The sequence below is a fragment of the Anolis sagrei genome, chromosome 1 (genome assembly GCF_037176765.1).
Source record: "Anolis sagrei isolate rAnoSag1 chromosome 1, rAnoSag1.mat, whole genome shotgun sequence".
In the NCBI taxonomy this organism is placed as follows: domain Eukaryota; kingdom Metazoa; phylum Chordata; class Lepidosauria; order Squamata; family Dactyloidae; genus Anolis; species Anolis sagrei.
This window is the reverse complement of record NC_090021.1, coordinates 175200182-175220962: the sequence shown is the minus strand read 5'-3', so window position 1 is coordinate 175220962 and position 20781 is coordinate 175200182. Positions and strand designations below refer to the sequence as shown.

Here is a 20781-nt window from a genome sequence, read left to right as displayed (position 1 = left end):
ACCTTCACCAAAAAGTGAGAGCAGTAGACTGAGAAGAAAGCAAGACAGGCACACGCACATGCGAGAATACAGCTCTTCAGATAGTCTGCTAGACTCAAGTCACAGAGAACTGCATAGATCATAATTGTACTTTTAAGAATACATGGAAACTAGTGGCCAGTAAAACTGTTGTGAGGCAAGAGTTATTTGCACCCTTATAACTTTCTCCAGTCAGCATCCAGTCCTGCAACATTTTGAGTGGCTGAATTTACTGGGCATTTTCCCAAAGGTTAAACCCCTATGGAGGTATATTATAGTAATAAGAACACGGTGAAACCACCAACATGAGATCAGATATCTCAAGGAAATGACAAGAGTTGGTCCTGTTTTTCTTTGAAATTGGAGGTTATAATTTTCATTATTTAAAGAAACAAATCTACATCTGAACATAAGCAGTTGAGGTGACATCTACTCAAGAAAGTATGTATAAAGAATTTGTGCCCTTAACTTGTGGCTGAGAGCCAGCATGTTGTAATGATTTCCGTGTTGGACCATGGCTCTGGAAAGCAGAGTTCAAACTTCTGCTTAAGTATAGAAATCCAAGGGGTTTTCTTGTATAAATCAAAGTACCTTAGTCTGAGAGGAAGACATGGACAAAACCCCCTCTGAACAAATATTACCAAGAACAGCATGTGATAGAAACTGTCTGGGATTTCTTGGAGTTGTAGACCAAAACACCTGGGGACCCACAGTTTGAGAACCACTGTACTAGGGTGCGAGGTGCCTAGCAACACTCCTGAAGCAGAAAGTCTAATCTCAGGTTAATTTTGCATGTATTCTGACCATTTGCAAAGTAAGCACGAAGAGGATGTGGTCTTTTCCACATCTTTGAATTGCATGCGGTTTGCACTACAGTTAAGAAGGAACTGTTGCTATTTCGTTGATCCCCTTCACTTCTTTAATTTGCACCTTGCTGCATTTTAAGTCTTTAGATTAACTCTATCAATCTTGTGCTGACTCTGTTTTTTAATTGTAGGCATCTCTGTATGATGAGAACTTTAACACTGGGACTCGTCGGTATAGTGCTTCTAGTTCACGTCCTGTAAGATGGTTTTCACAGTTTTATGCTGGCTTCATTTCTGTTTCTTGCTCTTCTGTTTCTATCTCTCTGCCAGGTTTTAGACGTCTAATGATATTCTTCATGTCTCAAATGTCAGAATGAGTATCTGGTTTATGAAATTATGATTTAGCAATTCAAAAAGTGTTGGCCTGCATGCTCTTCCTATGCTCTTTTTCTTGTGCATATCCCAATAGCATTCCCATTATGTCTGAAGCAGTGAAGATCTTATCTAATGTTGGTTTATTAACCAGAATCTTTAAACCATGTTTTGTTCCTGGTTTAAGATAATAGTTGGCATCAGACCAGAGTTACCCATTTGAGAGGTAAAAGGAGAGCACTAGTTCAAACAGAACAGGACTAAAATGCTGACACTTGTGTGTAAAGGAAGTGCCAAGAGGAAGGGCAAAGTTTGATGGTCTTAATGGATCATTATATCCAAACTAGTAAAGCTGCATTAAAATGAACTTCCATGTGATGGTCTGGAGTATCACGCTTTTGTTGTTACAACATGCATCCTTCTTCCCCTTTAATAATTGTAACTTGATTTATTCAGGCTAGAGTTAAGCTGGCAAATTATGGTTTTGAACAATTGCTCCAAGCCAAAATTACTTTGGTATGCAATACTACGTATTTGCAGACTCAAACCATTCATTGCTAGTACACTTTGGTCTGATGTAAACAGGAAATACTGATTTGCTTAGTTTAAGCTAAAAGGTGTTCAGTCTGCATTCAGCCAATGTAAAGTATTTTCTACTAATGTTATTTAACATTAGTATAACACTATTGTATTTTTATCTGTAAATATACAAACAATATTACCTGAAATGTAGATTAAAGATAGATAGTCCTCTTTATCCTCTGTCTATCCTCCCCCTCCATTCTGTACATCTTTGGAAATGCAACATCCATTTTAATTTTAGTACTTGGATGGCCAAATCTGTTTTCAGTAGATTGGTCAGAATATAAATCTTTAACTATTTAAATAAATTAGTGAAAATAAAACTCTCTAATGCTAATATTCATGTTCCATATTCATATGGAAGTTTTGGATATTCAACTTCCCTGCATGGATGGGTTCCGCATCCATGGATTCTGAAAATATTTGCCACACCCTGCTGTAGATTTTTGGCATTTCCCCTATCCTTGGGATTTCACTAGCACTTACAAGAATTGTTTACCCCTTTATGCGAGAGATCCCATTTTACTACACCATTGTATATACTGTAACTTCAGCATCTATGGATTTTGGTATGTATGCAGGAGTCCTGGAACCAAAGCCAAGCAGATACAGAGGACTTGCTGAAATACTTTTAATAGAAAGATTGATGATTGTTTCTTATCAACCCAGTTAACCTTCTGTTTTTATGTATAGTCTTAAAGATTGTCCACTTTATGTCCAGTCATGGCTTCCAATTGATATCGGATTGTGTTTATGAGCAACACTTAACTATCATTGGATCATACATACTATATGTTCGTATAATGATAAGCAAAATTTTGAAAGGATTCAATAAGGGAAAATAATCCTTAAGCATATTTTCCATGTATTAATATTATTTACCATATTTATTATGTGCTGGGTGGGGGAAGCTATTACACCTTCTGCAGTAATGTATACACATGTGCAAATGTGTAGGCAACCATAAGTATTGTGTTGTCTTTAACTTCCATGATTGACATTTAGGAATCATAATATATCATGACTACCATAAGACAGAATAGTGTTCTTGACCACTAATCTGTTTTTCATATGAATTAATTTAGATTTAGAGATAATATTTGAAAGCTCCCACTTTCAATCTCTCTTTTGCTTTTTATGCTGATAAAGCAAAACAGGTACTGTTGCTAATGAATTCCTCTTTAGACTAATAATTATTTCTTTATTTATTTATCGTGTCAGGCAACCGAACAGTTGTATTACATTTTTGACAGAACAAACAAACATACAAAAGACACAGAGTTTGCAAGCTTGGTAGTTGATTAAATGTCCTTTGACCAGTATCTGGCCACTTGGAGTGCTTCTGGTGTTGCCGCAAGGAGCTCCTCCATTGTGCATGTAGCAGGGCTCAGGGTGCATTGCAGCAGGTGGTCAGTGGTTTGCTCTTCTCCACATTCGCATGTTGTGGATTCCACTTTGTAGCCCCATTTCTGAAGGTTGGCTCTGCATCTCGTGATGCCAGAGCGCAGTCTGTTCAGCGCCTTCCAAGTCGCCCAGTTTTCTGTGTGCCCAGGGGGGAGTCTCTCATTGGGTATCAGCCATTGATTGAGGCTCTGGGTTTGAGCCTGCCACTTTTGGACTCTCGCTTGCTGAGGTGTTCCAGCAAGTGTCTCTGTAGATCTTAGGAAACTATTTCTTGATTTAAGTCGTTGACGTGCTGGCTGATGCCCAAACAGGGGATGATCTGGAGATGTCTCTGCCTGGTTCCTTTCACTATCGGCTGCTACTTCCTGGCATACTCATGCTTCTGCAATGACCAGGCTGGGATCAGCATTTTGAACAGTCTCATCTGGAATGGATATCCAATTATTTTCTTAATTGACTTTTTTGTTTTAGCAATAAGAAAGTTTAGAAAATTGACCAGGATGATAAAATGAAATCAAAGCTCTGTTAGCTGGGAACAACTTAGTTCCAAATGCAGTGATAAAGGGGACATGATATATTTATTTACTGAATTCAGGCAAGAGAATATTCAACTTGATACTTTCATCATGATCTCCATGTTATAACTGGTCATAGCTCTGAAGGTTGACCTGTATGGTTCAGCTCCTCACATTGGGCAGGAGGACATGTATCTTTAGTACAGAATGTGACTGATAATGATTCTTGCTGAACCACAAATCTTGCTCAGTTGCCCTGGGCCACTTGCATAGTTCTGCTGAAACTACTTTGCAGGTTTCTGTGATGATAGAATTGGTGGACCATATACATTTAATGAGGGTGTTTTTTTAAGCAAGGACAGAGAGGGAGAAATTCAAGATATCCTCCAATAAATAACACTGCTTTTCAAGTAGCTTAAGTATTGATGCTAACCAACATACAGAAAAGGCAACCAACCAGTTCTACAAAACTGACAGAACAAGTCTCTTCTCTTTCGATGAGCCAGGCAGTGATATACTTTTGAAAGGAGAATTGGCCAGAAAGTATTAGAAATGAGGCATGAGGAGAGTTTTTAGAGAGTTTGACATAAGCTCAAGTGTTTATGTGTTTCTTGTGGGATTTGTCAAGAGAGAAGAGACCTTCAGATCTTGGAGCTGAAATTAAAACATGTAGCTTGCTATAATATTTCCTATTTCATATTATTGTCCTCTTGAAACCTATTTGATATCTAGATAAAGTCTGAAAATTTTGTCACACAGTCTTAATTTTATTATTTATTTATTTAGAAGTTTTATATACCGGTTTTCTCACCTCGAACGAGGGACTCAGGCCGGTTCACAACATGTGTTCAAATACAATAATATACAAAAACAACACAGTTAAAGTTTAGTTTATTGATATTTACAGTTCAAGCTATACCTCTAGAAAGAAGACCCTCCATATCCACAGGAGATACGTTCCCAGGCTTTCCATAGATACACAAAACTGTTAATATTTATTTATTTATTTACACCATTTCTACCCCGCTCTTCTCACCCCCGAGGGGGGACTCAGGGCGGCTAACACAGGCAGCAATTCGATGCCAATATGTCAGTAACACAATATAAAATCATAATTCATAGCAGATTAAAAACAGTAACATTAATTAAAATCACATAGTCACCAAGTCGCATAGCCGTTTCCAATTGTCGTAACAGTCCTGTGGTCCGGGTTCTGTATTTAAAGTGCCACTGTGCCCACTTAGCCAAAGGCCTGGCTCCAAAACCACACTTTTAGTTTTTTCCTTAAAAAAAGGAGGACGCCGATCTGATCTCACTGGGGAGCGAATTCCACAAACGAGGGGCCACCACTGAGAAGGCCCTGTCCCTTGTTCCCACTAGACGTGTTTGTGAAGCCGGTGGGACCGGGAACAGGGCCATTAATAATAATGAATCCATGGGAATACATGAAACAGTGGATACTGATTTCATGGGGAGGTTGTACAGTATAAAAATGCTTTTTGGTTGTGAGAACTGGAGTGATACAGCAAGTGAGCGTGTGTTTATATAATCATGCCTGTTACTTTGGAGACCATCGTCATAGATGGGAGCTGTTAATGTATAATTGTGTTGCAAAAGTTTTTAATTGAATCTGTTTTCTATGTTTCTTTATTCTGACTTTCCAGCAAACTTTCTATAGACTCATGTTGTCCTTAATCTATCAGAGTTGCTTGCAGTCTACTCTGATCTCCACTGTTCTAATGCTTCTTTTTTCTCATCTCTATTTGATGCGTTCTTTGGGTATATGTGGGCAGCCTTCGGAGTACAGTTGCTACATTGGCTCAGGATCCCGGGCTTCTTCTAGAGCTAGTTCTGCTCGTGCAAGTCCTGTGGTGAGCATTTCTTTCTGCTTTTTCTTGCACTGTTACATTGCTTTTTCCTTGCTTTACAAAGCTATTTCTACTTGTGCAGAAGCTTGTGGTAGATGGTTAAATTGTATTGATTCATAAATTAGACTGTCCATCTTTAAACTGTAATGAACCATTAGGACATTTCTTTTGTAACTGATATTCTTGTCTTAATGTATTGTCAAAGGCTTTCATGGCTGGAATCACTGGGTTGTTGTAGGTTTTTTCAGGCTATATGGCCATGGTCTAGAGGCATTTTCTCCTGACGTTTCGCCTGCATCTATGGCAAGCATCCTCAGAGGTAGTGAGGTCTGTTGGAAATAGGAAAATGGGTTTATATATATATCTGTGGAATGACCAGGGTGGGACAAAGGACTTTTGTCTGCTGGAGCTAGGAGTGAATGTTTCAATTGACCACCTTGATTAGCATTCATTGGCTTGGAAGTGCCTGGGGGAATCTTTTTTGTTGAGGGGTGATTTGATGTGCCTGATTGTTTACTCTCTATTGTTTTGCTGTTGTAATTTTTGAGTTTTTTAATACTGGTAGCCAGATTTTGTAGTCTGACATGGTGGTTGTGAGAGTGGTCCACATAGGGACCACCAAACCCAGCGCCCAAACACGAATCAAGGAACATGAAAGGCACTGCAGACTACTTCAACCAGAGAAATCAGCCATAGCAGAGCACCTGATGAACCAACCTGGACACAGCATTTTTTTTGAGAACATAAAAATGCTGGACCACTCTCACAACCACCATGTCAGACTACACAGAGAAGCCATTGAAATCCACAAGCATGTGGACAATTTCAGCAGAAAGGAGGAAACCATGAAAATGAACAAAATCTGGCTACCAGTATTAAAAACTCAAAAATTACAACAGCAAAACAATAGAGATTAAACAATCAGGCACATCAAATCACCCCTCAACAAAAAAGATTCCCCCAGGCACTTCCAAGCCATTGAATGCTAATCAAGGTGGTCAGTTGAAACATTCACACCTAGCTCCAGCAGACAAGAGTCCTTTGTCCCACCCTGGTAATTCCACAGATATATAAACCCATTTTCCTACTTCTAACAGACCTCACTACCTCTGAGGATGCTTGCCATAGATGCAGGTGAAACGTCAGGAGAAAATGCCTCTAGACCATAGCCATATAGCCCAAAAAAACCTACAACAACCTATTCTTGTCTTGTTTCACAGTGTTCCTGTTATGGAAAAGGGAGATACAGTCAGATAAGTGAATACCTGTCTAGCTGATTTCTGTTGCTTTGCTTCTGTCCTTGCAGCATTCCTTATGATATTACCTTGCAACATCAAAGAATTCATTAGGCATAGGGCCAAAAATGTGAAAAGCTTATAATCTTCATAGTTATAGGACAGTATATTAAATACAATACAGGAAGAGAGAGAGGGAGAGAGATAGAGATCTCATTTGCTGTCTCACCTTGCTTGGCCCCAGAATGTGCCATCAGCAGCAGCTCCTGTAATTAAAAAATGGTAATTTTCATCATTCCCTGATATTGGACCTGATTTTTTCCCAGCAGGAATGGGAATCTGAATAGAGGTTTATATCAAATGAAATTAAACAGCTAGGATAAAATGAAGGAAAAAGAGAAATAGAGCAACACTGTTAAGACTTAACTGATTTTCATTACAGCATGAGCTTTTGTGAATATAAACCCTCTCCTTCAGATCCTGTACAGAATGAACTTAAGCTCTAAGTTATAAAGTGTATACAGGCAGTCTCTGAGTTACAAACATCTGACTTACAAATGACTCCTAGTTACAAAAGGAGAGTGAGAGAACATGAAGCGAGAGAAATCTATTCCTAAGAAGGGAAATTCACTCCTGGAAGAGTTATCATGGGGAAAAGGTGTCTCCACTGAAACTTTATCACCAATCCTTGTTTCCACAACAAGCCACATTTTTTTCAAAATCCAATGATCACAGGGACAATAAAGTGAGGTAAAATATTTTGAGCAGGGACAAAGACAGCAAAACAAACACCACTCTTCCCAATTCCTTGAAAACGGCTCAGAAATTTCAGCTAGTCCAGCGGGTGGCAGCCAGGATGTTAACTGGTGCTCCTTACAGAGAGAGGTCAAGCTTCCTGTTCAAGGAGCTCCATTGGCTGCCGTTCATCTTCCGATCCCAATTCAAGGTGCAGGTGCTCACCTACAAAGCCCTAAACGGTTTGGAACCCGCCTACCTGCGTGACCGTATCTCCGTTTACGAACCTGCACGCTCCCTTCGATCATCTGGAGAAGCCCTGCTCTCGATCCCACCTGCGTCGCAGGCACGTTTGGTGGGGACGAGGGACAGGGCCTTCTCTGTGGTGGCCCCCCGACTCTGGAACTCTCTCCCCAAGGACATCAGACAAGCCCAACGTTGGCTGTCTTTAGGAAGAGCCTGAAGACCTGGCTGTTCCAGTGTGCCTTTCCAGAATAGGAAACTCCTGGTTTCAAGTCCCAATTGCACTTTGCTAGAGACTCAGGATTATCTGCACATTGCACCTACATCCATACACCTCTACATATTACCTGTCAAGTTCAACATTTTAATTTTTGTCCATTATATTTGGCCCGGCCTTGGTTTTAATTGTGTCACGGTGTCATTGTTTTACTGTTTTATTGTTTTGCTTGATGTTTATTATTTGTTTTTGAGTTTATTGTGTATTGTATGTTGTTGATTTTTGGCGGCCTTGGCCTTTGTAAGCCGTATTGAGTCCTACGGGAGATTTTGCGGGGGGTATAAATAAAGTTAATAATAATAATAATAATAATAATAATAATTTGGTACACACACACATACACACACGGCTGGATTACACTTTAAAAATATACCTGTTTCAACTTAAGAACAAACCTACACAAACGATCTTGTTCATAACATGGGACTGCCTGTACAGTATATACAGTTGTGGGAATGGAGTAGAATGTAACAGGATTGAGAAAGATGCAAATCATGTCCCTTTTCAAAAATGGGGCCACATGTTACAGGTTTTTCTGATATTTACAGTGGTCAGTGAGGGTAGATGTCTTTAAGCAATAAATCTGCTTACCAAGAGTCAGTCTTCCTGAGTTCAAATTAACAACAACAACAACAACAACAACAACCTTTATTTGTACCCCGCCACCATCTCCCCATTGGGGACTCGGGATGGCTTACATGCGGCCAAGCCCAACAATGCAGTACAATAAATGAAATCAAAACACAAACAACAATATGATAAATTACATAAAACACAAGAACACAGCAAACAAAATAAAATTACAATAAAATCATTCATAACATAATATAAAACAGTGAATAGGCCGCATGTACAGAATAAAATTCTAAGCCTAAAAACACGGGTTGAGACAATGATGGAGCAGATTATTTATGGGGAGGAACTCTTCCGGAATGGGGTCGGAAAGGGCCTTCGTACAGAAGGGGAAGGGGTATGCACTAAAGACAGATGTTGAGGGATAACAGCAATATGAGATTATATGATTAATCTCCAAAAGCGCAGCAGAAGAGCCAGGTTTTGAGATTCTTCTTAAAACTTTCTAAAATAGGGGCTCACCTAATCTCACGAGGCAATGTATTCCATAGTTGGGGAGCCACTGAGGAAAAGGCTCTCTCCTTTGTTCCCACAAGGTGGGCCTGAGATAATGGTAGGGGTGAAAGAAGAGCCTCCCTTGAGGATCGGAGGGATCGAGCAGGTTCATGGAGGGAGATACGGTCATGAAGGTAGGCGGGTCCCAAACCGTTTAGAGCTTTATAGGTGATGACCTGTAACTTGAATTAGGACCGGAAAATAAACAGCAGCCAATTGAGCTCCTTAAACAGGGGGGTAACCGCTCCCTGTAATTTGCTCCCGTTAATAATCTGGCTGCCGAACGTTGGACAAGTTGTAGTCTTTCTGAGAATATTATTATTATTATTATTAAACTTTATTTGTACCCCACTAGCATCTCCCGAAGGACTCGATGTGGCTTACACAGGCCAACACACAATATAACAGTACAAAAAACCATAATTAAAACAATAAAACAAGCAATAAACAAAACACTAAGACACAATAAAAACTGGGCCGGGCCAGAGTAATGGGTACAAGATTAAAAGTGCTGATGTGACAGGTGGTATATAAGGGATTATAGGGCAAGTGCAGAGTGCGGTGTGCAGCAATCTTAATTCAAGTAAAGTGTTTATGGGACTTGGTGTTGGAGATTTCCTAGTCTGGGAAGGCACATTGGAACAGCCAGGTCTTCAAGTTCTTTCTGAAGACTGCCAATGTAGGGGCCTGTCTAAGATCTTTGGGGAGGGTGTTCCAGAGTCGGGGGGCCACCACGGAAAAGGCCCTGTCTCGCGTCCCCACCAAACGTGCTTGTTATGTGTGCTGTAGCTGAAAACTTTTGCATCTAGTGTAGCATGAAGTATCTTTGCATCTTTTTGGATTCTGTTAATTCTCTCACACTCCCCAAATTATATAAATTTGTTTTAGTATTGCCGTATACTGCATCTGAAGAAGTGAGTTTGTAGCCACAAAAGCTCATGCTAAAATAAATACCAGTTAAGTCCTAATGGTTCTGCCACATTACCTTTTTTTTTCTCCTTCCTTTCCTTTTATGCTCACATAATGGCTACTTCTTTTAAAAGTTTAGGAAACATTTTGGCTTTCTATACCTATGGGAAATGTTCTTCAAGGATAAAAGTAACATAAATGAAGGCATCGAGGGAGAATTGTGACATTGTGACCTGTGGAATTTAACTCAGTGTGTAGTGAAAAATAGAAAACTTCAACATCAATTAATTCTCTTAGGGCGCCAGGCAGTCCAGGTTTATTGAAAAGTACTCAGTTCCAATCTGCCCTTCCTTGATTTTCCATATCACATTAATAACACTAAGAAACAAAATTTGAATTTTTTCTGTTCCTGGTTTGAGAGTGTTATTCCTGTTTAATTGCTTTTAAAGTAGTTGTTATAGTCCAGAAACCTTGTTTTTGTGGCTGCCACAAACAATGTTGAATTGGTTGAGACTCAGTGAGATATTCATTGAAAAACTATAGCAAAATGTGCTGCAGGATGTCCCACAAAAACAAAGTTTTTGCAGTTTAATAAACTTTTCCCTTTTTATGATAAAACCAATTAGGAAATTACATTTATAACCTAGAAACAAAAAATGTGTTACATTGTGTTACTTTTAGTCCTTTTTTATATATATATAATAATTTTTATTAGGTTATATAGTGAATACAACGAAAGAGGGTGAACATTTAAAAGAAGATAGAACAGTAGGAAAGTAAAGAAACCTCCACAAAAAAGGTGGAGGGGAGGGAAAAAACGGATAAAAAGAGAAAAACACACACACAAAAAAATAAAAAAATAAAGAAAAATACAAAATACAAAATACACCTTTAAGACTAAAAAAGGTTTGACTTCCATCTCCTCATCAGGTGTTGTGTCTCAAAAATGTTTCCATTATCTTAAAAAAAGATAGTCCTCTTATTTACTCTCTTCTTTCTCGTAATTATCATAAAGGGTCCAATCTGTTCTCTTTATCGGATTTCCGGTATTTTTTTTCAAAAAAAAAAGTTAATTCATCCATCTCTCTTATTTCTCTAATTTTCCCTAACCAATCTTCCTTGGTAGGTACATTATCCTGTTTCCAAATTTTTGCTAATGTAATTCTGGCTGCCGTCGTTATATAAGTAAAAAGTCTGTCCTCATTTTCCTGTAATTGTAAATCCAAGTCTGTAAAGCCCAGTAGATAATATTCCGGTTTCTTCTTAAAAATTATTTTCAAAATCTTTTGTAGTTGTTCATGTATCATAGACCAATACTTCCCTATTTCTTTACATGTCCACCACATATGATAAAAGGTACCTGTCTGCTGGCAACCTTTCCAGCATTTATCGGAAGTGTTTTTATTTATTAAGGATAGTTTCTTTGGAGTGGTATACCATCTGTGGAACATTTTTATCCAATTTTCTTTCAAGTCTGTTGCATACACATATTTCAGCTTTTTGTTCCACATCTGTTCCCACTCTCTAAATTGTATAGGTCTTCTTATATTTTCCGCCCATTTTATCATACATGGTTTAACTTGTTCACATTCCGTTAGCCAGTTTAGTAATGTATTATAAATAACTGTAATTGTTTTTTTCTTTAACTTCAAAATCTTGTCCCAAATTGATTCTTCCCAGTTGAAGCCTGTCTTGTTGTCCTGCTTTATATATTCTTTCATTTGTAAGTAGTGCAACCATGTCAAATGGACATTTTTTTCTTTTAAATGCTGATAAGTTTTAATCTCAGATGTCCTCTCTATCAAAATGTCTTTGTATGTTAACCACGTTCTCCATCCCAACAATCTTCTTTGATGTGCCTCCATTGGGGAGACCCATAGTGACGTTTTATTATAAAAATAATTTTTATACTTCATCCATATTCTTAGCAAAGATGCTCTTACAAAATGATTTCCAAATTTTTTTTCTTTTTTCTCTCTATCATACCACATGTAGGCATGCCATCCTACCCGCAAGTCGTGTCCCTCTAAGTTCAAACCTTTTTCATTTTCCAACAGCATCCAATCTCTAATCCATAAGAGAGCACAAGCGTCATGGTATGATTTTAGATCTGGGTATCCAAGTCCACCTCTTGTTTTTTTATCAATTAAATTTAGATATTTAATTCTATGTCTTTTTCCATTCCACACAAATTTCAATAATTCTTTGTTCCAATTATTAAAGATTGTTTGATTTCTGATTATGGGTATATTTTGAAATAAAAACAGTAATTTTGGTAATACATTCATTTTAATTAATGCTATTCTTCCTAATAACGATAATTTCAATGATTTCCAGTTCTTGAGATCTTTCTGTATCTTACTCCAAACCAGTTCATAATTATTCTTCAATAGTTGTCCATTTTTTGCAGTTATCCAGACACCCAAGTACCTTAATTTTTTGACAATCTCCATTCCCGTAGCCGCTGCTATCTTCTCCTGATTTTCCTTCTTTACATTTTTAATTAAAATTTTAGATTTCCCCTTATTCACTTTAAATCCTGCCACTTTTCCATATTCATGCATCTTCTTAATCCAATTCTCAAGGTTATTCACTGGGTCTTCTACAATTCCCAACAAGTCATCTGCGAAGGCTTTAATCTTGTATTCATATTTCCCTACTCTTACCCCTTTAATATTTGTATCTTCTCTTATTTTCCTCATCAACGGTTCCAAAGCCATAATGAAGATCAAAGGGGATAACGGACATCCTTGTCTTGTTCCTTTCGTAATTGTAAATTCTTCCGATTGCTGACCGTTTATCCGAATTTTTGCTCTTTGTACTTCATATATGGCATTGATTGCATTTATAAATTTTGCCCCCATATCTAATTCCTGAATCAAAATCTTAAAGAAGTCCCAGTTTAAATAATCGAATGCCTTCTCCGCATCAATTGATAAAATGGCAGCTTCCTTCTGATGATTAACTTCAAAATATTCTATCAAGTCAAGGACTGTTCGTATATTATCCTTCATATATCTTCCTGGGAGGAACCCTGTTTGGTCCTCCCCTATCCAGTCTGTCAAAAATTCTTTCAATCTGGTCGCCAAAATATTCGTAAATATTTTATAGTCCACATTCAGGAGCGAGATAGGTCTATAGTTTTTAATGTTCTCTGATGTTGAACCTTCTTTGTGTATCATTACTATTTCAGCATGGTTCCAGGATTCTGGGATTATTTGATACAATAATGCCTCATTTAGGACCCTTTTCAGTATTGGTCTTATAGTGTCCTTCATTGATTTGTAAAATCCTGCTGTAAATCCATCAGGGCCTGGGGCCTTATCTGCATCCATTTTGTTCACTGCTTTGTCTATCTCTTCTTCCGTAATCTCTTTATTCAACTTTTCCCGTATCTCTTCTGAGATCTTTTGTAATTTCAGTTGACTTATATATTGTGTAACTTCATCTTTCTTTATTCCATCACTAGTATATAATTTACTGTAATATTTTTTAAATTCTTCCATAATCTCTTTATCCGTCGTACATATTCTTTCTCCCTCGATTATTTTCGTTATTTGCGTAGCCTGCTTCTTCTTACGAACTTGTCTTGCCAGCCATTTCCCAGATCTATTCGCATTCTCAAACGTTTGCTGTTTCAAAAATTTTAGCTCCCTTGCTTGTCTTTCTATCTCTAAGCGGGATTTTTCCTGTTTGAGTCTTGCTAACTCTTTGTTCAATTTTTTGCTGTCCGGTTTCTTTTTTAACTCTGACTCTTTATATATAATTTTATTCAATACTTCCTTCATTTGTCTGTTTCTTTCTTTGTTTTTCCTAGCTCCATGTTGAATAAGGCATCCTCTTAATACAGCTTTCAACGCATCCCATGTTACTTGTGTTTTTGTCCCCCCAGCGTCATTGATTTCAAGATAGTCTTTAATAATCTTATTATAATGTACCTTGTCTTCCTCTGTCTTGATCAGATTTTCATTTAATCTCCATTTTCTTTGGTAGCTTTTTTGGTTTATTATTATTTCCAGTGCGCAGTGATCCGAGATATCTCTAGGTAATATTTCCATTTCTATTACTTTAGTTGCTAGATTTTTTGTAATCCATGCCAAATCTATCCTTGACCATGTTTGGTGCCGATGAGAGTAGAAGGTATAATCTTGCTTCTTTTCATTTCTAACTCTCCAAGTATCCTCTAAATCGAATTCTTTTTGAAGCTCAAAAAAGTTTTGAGGTAATAGCCCCCCTCCATCTCCATTCCTTTTTGGCTTACTCTTGTCTTTCTTCTTCTCCATCACTCCATTAAAATCTCCAATCAATAAGAGTTCATCAAACTCTGTTTCTCTCAGTTTTGTATATAAAAATTGAATGAATTTGGTCTTTGGACCATTTGGTGCATAAATATTACACACCAGAATTTTCAAATTACCCATTAAAATTTTAACTGCAACACATCTTCCCTCCACATCTTTAAATGCCAATTCAGGTGTCAAATTTTCCTTAATGAATGTAGCTACTCCTCTTTTCTTCTTTTCATATGATGAATAAAACATCTTGCCTAATCTTTTGTTTTCCAGATACGCCACATGCCTGTGGCAGATATGTGTTTCTTGCAATAAAATGATATCTAGATTTGCCTTTTGTAGTTTTCCAAATATTTTTTTCCGTTTCTGGGGTGAGTTCAGACCATTAATATTATTTGAGAAACATTTGATTTGCCTTTCCGCCATTTTATCCAAGTGAATCTGTGTCGTGTCCTATTTCGCCCAGGCTCAGTTCCGAGATTCTTTGCGTTGTCACATCCGGTCCGTAAGCTCCTTCTCCTAAATCTTCTAACATTGGAATACTACTCTCTTGACTCTTACTAAATCTCCTATACTCCTCTGGGGTCTCAATTCTTGGTTTTTTCTTCTCTTTGCCGTTTCCATTTCCATTTCCCGGTGTCAGTGCTTTTTTATCTCCTTTCCTTTCTCCAGGCTTTCTCCTCTTCTGATTCCTTCATTAAATTCTCATAGAAGGCCTTGGCCTTCTGCTCTGTAGTCAACCAATATCTTTCCTCTTTATAAGTTACCATAATACCCTCAATTCTTTCCCATCGGAATCTAATTGATCTTTTCTTAAGTTCATCCGTAAGGAAGTAGTACTTTCTTCATCTGCTTAACGTCGCTTGTGGATATTCTTTCAGAACTGCAATCTTGGTCTCTTTATAGTAAATTGGATTCTTGTTACTTCTGTATAACACTTCATCTCTAGTCTTTTTCCGTGTAAATTGTACTATCACATCTCGTGGCGTTTTGTTCTTCCTTGAATAAAATGAGGATACTCGATATATTTGGTCTAGCTCCGTCTCCAATTCGTCTTCTTCACATTCTAAGCATTTTGCAATCAAATTTGTCATCAGCTGGTTGATATCCTCCTGTTTATCCTCTTGAATATTTCTAAACCTCAGGTAGTAGTCCATTTGCTTTTGTAATAATTTCTCTTGCTCAATTTCTATTTTCTCCTTTTGTTGATCTATACCTTTAATTCTCTTCATCATATGGGATTGTGTTTCTTCCATTTTTTCCTTACTGGTTTTCAATTCCTTTACTTCTCCATATAAGTGAGTTATATCTTTTTTTATTTGACCAAATTCCTCTTCCATTTTCTTTTTCATTCCTTGAAACTCTTCCGTCATTTTTTTATAATTCTTTTCTTGTTTACTGAAGAACTCTTCTTGTTTGTCTGCTATATCCTTTTTTAATGAGTCTTGTTTTTCAGAAAGTTTTTTAATTTCCTTCAAAATATTCTCCATGTTGATACTAGTGTCCAGTGATCCTCTTCTTGTCTGAATCTTCTCCTTCTCTTGTTTCCCCTTTGGTAACATCTACTCTTTATTATTTTCACTAACGCTTCCAGGCTGGATTAAATCTTTCAATACATTCAAAATTCTATATTTAAATTTTAGACATTTAATTATTAAATGATTATTAATTGATTTAAATTTAGATTTTTCGTAATTATATGTCTATATTTATTTACTTATTTATTTGATTTATCTTCTTCAATTTTTTCTTTTTAATTCTATCTTAAAAATTTAATCAACTTAATTCACTATTTTCTCAATTTAATATTAATTTAATATTCAATTAATTAATTGATTCAATTTAATATTCAGAGTTCATTCCATTTAATATCAATTCTTATTTTCAAATTATTCTCATATATTCAAAATCTATTTCCCCTTATCTTATCAATTTCTTATCTCCTCCTCCAATTTATTCTCCGATTCCTCCTTCTCTTCCACTGCTTTTCACTACTTTCGTCTGTTTCTCTTCCTGGATTATCGTCTTCTTCTCATCCTAGATCTGGTCATTCGTCTGCTTCTCTTCCTCGCTCGTCTTCTTCTCGTCCTGGCCTTCTCCTTCACTGTCTGCTTCTCTTCCTCGATGTGTTTCTTTTCGTTTATTTGCGTCTATTTACTTCTATCTTTCAAAAACCTTAAAAACTGCCGTTCTGGCCGCTCCGTGTCGGCTTTTCTCTATGATTCTTCCTGCTTCCGCCCTTCTTTCGTCTCCCCTTCCGCCCTTCTCCTTCTTTGGTCCTCCTCTTCCTTGCCGTCACTTCCCTTTTCCCTTTCGTCACTTCCTGTGGTCTCTTTCCCACTTTGTTTATGAAGAAGAGGGATCGCTAGCCATAACAATATGGCGCCAAGGTCGTGTAGTCTTTCCTTCTCTTTTTCTTTCCCCGATAGAAAAGGGGGTTTGGGAAGTTAGGGAGGGGGAGGTCTCAATTCTCCGGCTTCAAGACTCTCTGTCTCTTGTCTCTCTCCTTCTCTCCGGTCCTCTCCACAAAAACGGCAGCTGGTATTTAATATTTAGTATTTAATATTTATGATATTCCTTGATAATATACTTCTAAATTTCCCCTTCAATTCCTTTCTTTCCGGTTGAAATTTTGGTTTAATCAGCACAATCTAATAGATTCTTTTCTCAAGTTTTCTCTCTCACTCTGGCTCCTTTACCTCTTTACTTCTCAACTCCCAACTTTATTTATTTATCTTGAGATATATTCTCTCGTTACCTGATGAGGGGATCTTCTCATTTACTTCTCATCCGAGATTTCTTCTTTCTTTTTTCTTAAAATGTTATGTGGGCTGGCTGCGGTTCAAACGGGCTTTCGCCCGATCCCAGCGGGGCGCTTGCTTCCCACCGGCTCGGACCCTCTCGGCCCCCCTCCTTGAGGGAAGGGGACTCTTGGGGTTCTACGAGCCTCTGTGGGTTCGCTACACCCTTGCCTTCGATCCGGCAAGGGTGGGGGAGCTATATGCTCACCCGTAAAGCACCTCCACGCTGGTCCCCGTCAGAGCTCCCTCTCAACGAGGCTTGCCCGTCGCCATCTCCCACCGGAAGTCGTGTTACTTTTAGTCCTTGACCCTTGGACAGTATATATTGAATTCACAGATTTTTTGTACTTTTTCAAATCTTGGAAACCCTCTTCCTCCCAATGAAAATCCTTCCCCCTCCTAATTCTATTGATAACTTTCCTTTTCTTTCTCATTACCTTCATCTTGGCAATTTAGCCAGAATAATTTAGTATACCAGTTTTCTGTTACAATATATGCTAACAGAATATATTTGCACGTTGGTGTTCAAGTGGGACCCAAAATACGTTACGATGCGGAGAGCTCTTTCACAATAATGCATTCCTGCTCTTTTTTTTTAATGATTTCTGATACTTTTTAAGATTCACTCCAGCTTGAGAAAGAAAATACCAAGATATAGGGAAAGTCTAATTTTCAGTGCCTTATGCTTTATCGTTGATTGAACTTTGTCTTTCAAATATTTCCTTTTTCTTGGGAACTTAGGACCGGAAAATGTCTTCTGTTTTCTGAGTATATCAGTCTGGAGTTCCTAATCTGATACACATTAGCCAGCAGCAGCTCTTACATTTTTCAGGAGTTAACGTTCTTCCATATGCTGTAGTTTGACACAATCTCATGTCATAGTTCGTTAAGCGTCTCACATTAGTGGAGAAGTCCACATTTGTATAGCAGGAGTGGTGTGCAACTACTAGAGGTTAGGGGCTACATTAGAAGAAGCCTCTTCTGAGCCTAAAATGCCAAGGTCTACAAGATACCCCTCTTGGCTCCAGAGGGCATTTGTGGTCTTTTTTTATGATGGTGAGTCGTAAGGGCAGCATATAGTCCATTAATAACATGTTGCCAACCCCTGCTCTACACAAAGTATGGTGTAAGTTTGATTGGTAATCAAGAGTAATAATAATAATAATAATAATAATAATAATAATAATAATCTTTATACCCCGTCACCATCTCCCCAATGGGGACTCGGAGCGGCTTACATGGGGCCAAGCCTGGACAACAAATTACATCAAAATAAGAACAAAGCATAAACAACAAGCTACATCATCAAAATTACATAAAACGAAAAAAAAACCCATATAAATACAATAACAAAATAACATTACAATAAACACAGTCGATCACAGATTTTCACCAACATGGAATATCCCTGCTATATATATGTATTTGTATATGTTTATATATTTATATAAATACCCCACCCATGTCTCAAAGTGATATTTTAACCTGCCCTTAGTTTCCTGATTTTGAGGTTGAAATGTCTTCCTTCATCTTACTGGGTTTGTTAGCTTTGGGAAGTTAAAAATAAGCCTTCTCTGTTTTTGTATTCCTCTGACATTTTACTTTTCAGAGTATTAATAGATCAAGATTTTATCTTGTGTTTTATAATAGACAAATACTATTTGAGATTATTTTACAGCTCATACTAAATCCTACTTGAAAGAACCTGAAATCGCCAATGGGATTTTGGCCTACATCAATAGGAGCATAGTGTCTAGATCTAGGGAAGTAATGCTACCCCTCTATTCCGTTTTGGTTAGACCACACCTGGAATATTGTGTCCAATTCTGGGCACCACAATTGAAGAGAGATATTGACAAGCTGGAATGTGTCCAGAGGAGGGCGACTAAAATGATCAAAGGTCTGGAGAACAAGCCCTATGGGGAGCGGCTTAAAGAGCTGGGCATGTTTAGCCTGAAGAAGAGAAGGCTGAGAGAAGATATGATAGCCATGTATAAATATGAGAGATGAAGTCCCAGGGAGGAGGGAGCAAGCTTGTTCTCTGCTTCCCTGGAGACTAGGACGCGGAACAATGGCTTCAAACTACAAGAAAGGAGATTCCATCTGAACATGAGGAAGAACTTCCTGACTGTGAGAGCCGTTCAGCAGTGGAACTCTGCTCCGGAGTGTGGTGGAGGCTCCCTCTTTGGAAGCTTTTAAACAGAGGCTGGATGGCCATCTGTCAGGGGTGCTTTGAATGCAATATTCCTACTTCTTGGCAGGGAGTTGGACTGGATGGCCCATGAGGTCTCTTCCAACTCTATGATTCTATGAAATACAGGAAAGTTGAACTGCTTCATTGCACCTGATGTTATTTTTTTAAAATGAAAGAAAGCAAAATAAGATTGAATGAGTGTGTAGGAGTTCAAAAACATGCAAATGTTAGTAGATCAATAGGTACTGTTTCGGTGGGAAGGTAATGGCTTTCCATGTAATCATGCCGACCATATGACCCAGGGGGCGTCTACAGACAACGCCAGCTCTTCGGCTTAGAAATTGAGATGAGCACCACCTCCAGAGTCAGACACGACTAGACTTAATGTCAAAGGGAAACATTTGCCTTTACCTTACACAGTCAGATAATCTGGGATCAGTTCCTAGGATATAGGGCAGTGTAGATCCAGCCTTAGATCCAGCAGAAATACATGAAACATTGAGCATGGCATTTATACAGGATTATACCCACCACTTTCCACCACGTTTGGTTCTGTGTGATTGAAGTGGCTGTGTTTTCTAGAAGAACATTTGTTTGTTTTATTTTGGAAACCCCTTTTTATTCAAAAACAATCAGCCACATTGTTCATCACTGAGAAAAATACTCAGTTACACTGAGCCTCTCAAAAGTAGTTAGAGATTTGCAGTGAAATTTCAGTATTAGACATGCACGTAATCCTGTAAATACAGTTCCATTTGTTAAAGCTGGATAAAAATACAATGGTATACACGTAGTCTTTTCTGTCTGTTTGTTAAACTTTGAGTGCTTAATCAGTTAAGAATCTGAATATCTTTTGAATGAATGACACAGAAGGAAAGTTACTGGATTAAACTTTTTGTTTGAATTAAAGCCTTCAAGGAAGCTAAAGCATCAAGCTATAATTAGGAGATTTTTTCATCAATGAAGTAAAACACTGAATGTCCAGGTGTGAGCAAAAAGTGTTTTTGTTAATATTCAAGTGCATAACAACTGTGCAGACAGAGCAGTAAATACAGTACATGAGTTTTGATATTTCTCGGTCAGCGGCATCATGCTGAGGAAGTTTGAGGGGAATTTGTTAGAGAGAAAATGTAGTTTTTCTGCCTTGTTTATCAGTTCTTACTCCTTTCATCTCTCTTCCTCAGGTTGAAGAAAGGCCAGAAAAGGACTTCGAGAAGGTGAGAGAGAATCTGTGGAATGTTGTGAAAGGAAACACATTATTTTGAATTATTTTTAACAATAGTTACCAGCTGAGGCTGGAGTAACCGGTTCATAAACTGGAGCTATGGATTCACTATGTCTCCATCTTCACTAACAATATGTGTCATGCTTGTGGTACTTCACAAAGGCCTATGGTCTAAGC

At 37.9% G+C, this 20781-nt stretch overlaps 1 protein-coding gene across 30 annotated transcripts in view; it reads left to right on the top strand.

The window, feature by feature from the left end:
• Window positions 1-20781, top strand: part of LRRFIP1 (LRR binding FLII interacting protein 1) — a 164916-nt gene that overhangs the window by 99086 nt on the left and 45049 nt on the right. For 19 of the 30 annotated variants that reach the window (XM_067470546.1, XM_060781761.2, XM_060781752.2 and 16 more), the window contains 3 exons: window positions 1016-1081; window positions 5491-5568; window positions 20564-20596. In XM_067470546.1, coding sequence (XP_067326647.1) covers window positions 1016-1081; window positions 5491-5568; window positions 20564-20596 — 177 coding nt within the window. The remainder of the gene's footprint in view (window positions 1-1015; window positions 1082-5490; window positions 5569-20563; window positions 20597-20781) is intronic. The other 11 variants (XM_060781771.2, XM_060781734.2, XM_060781723.2 and 8 more) reach the window with 2 other exon arrangements.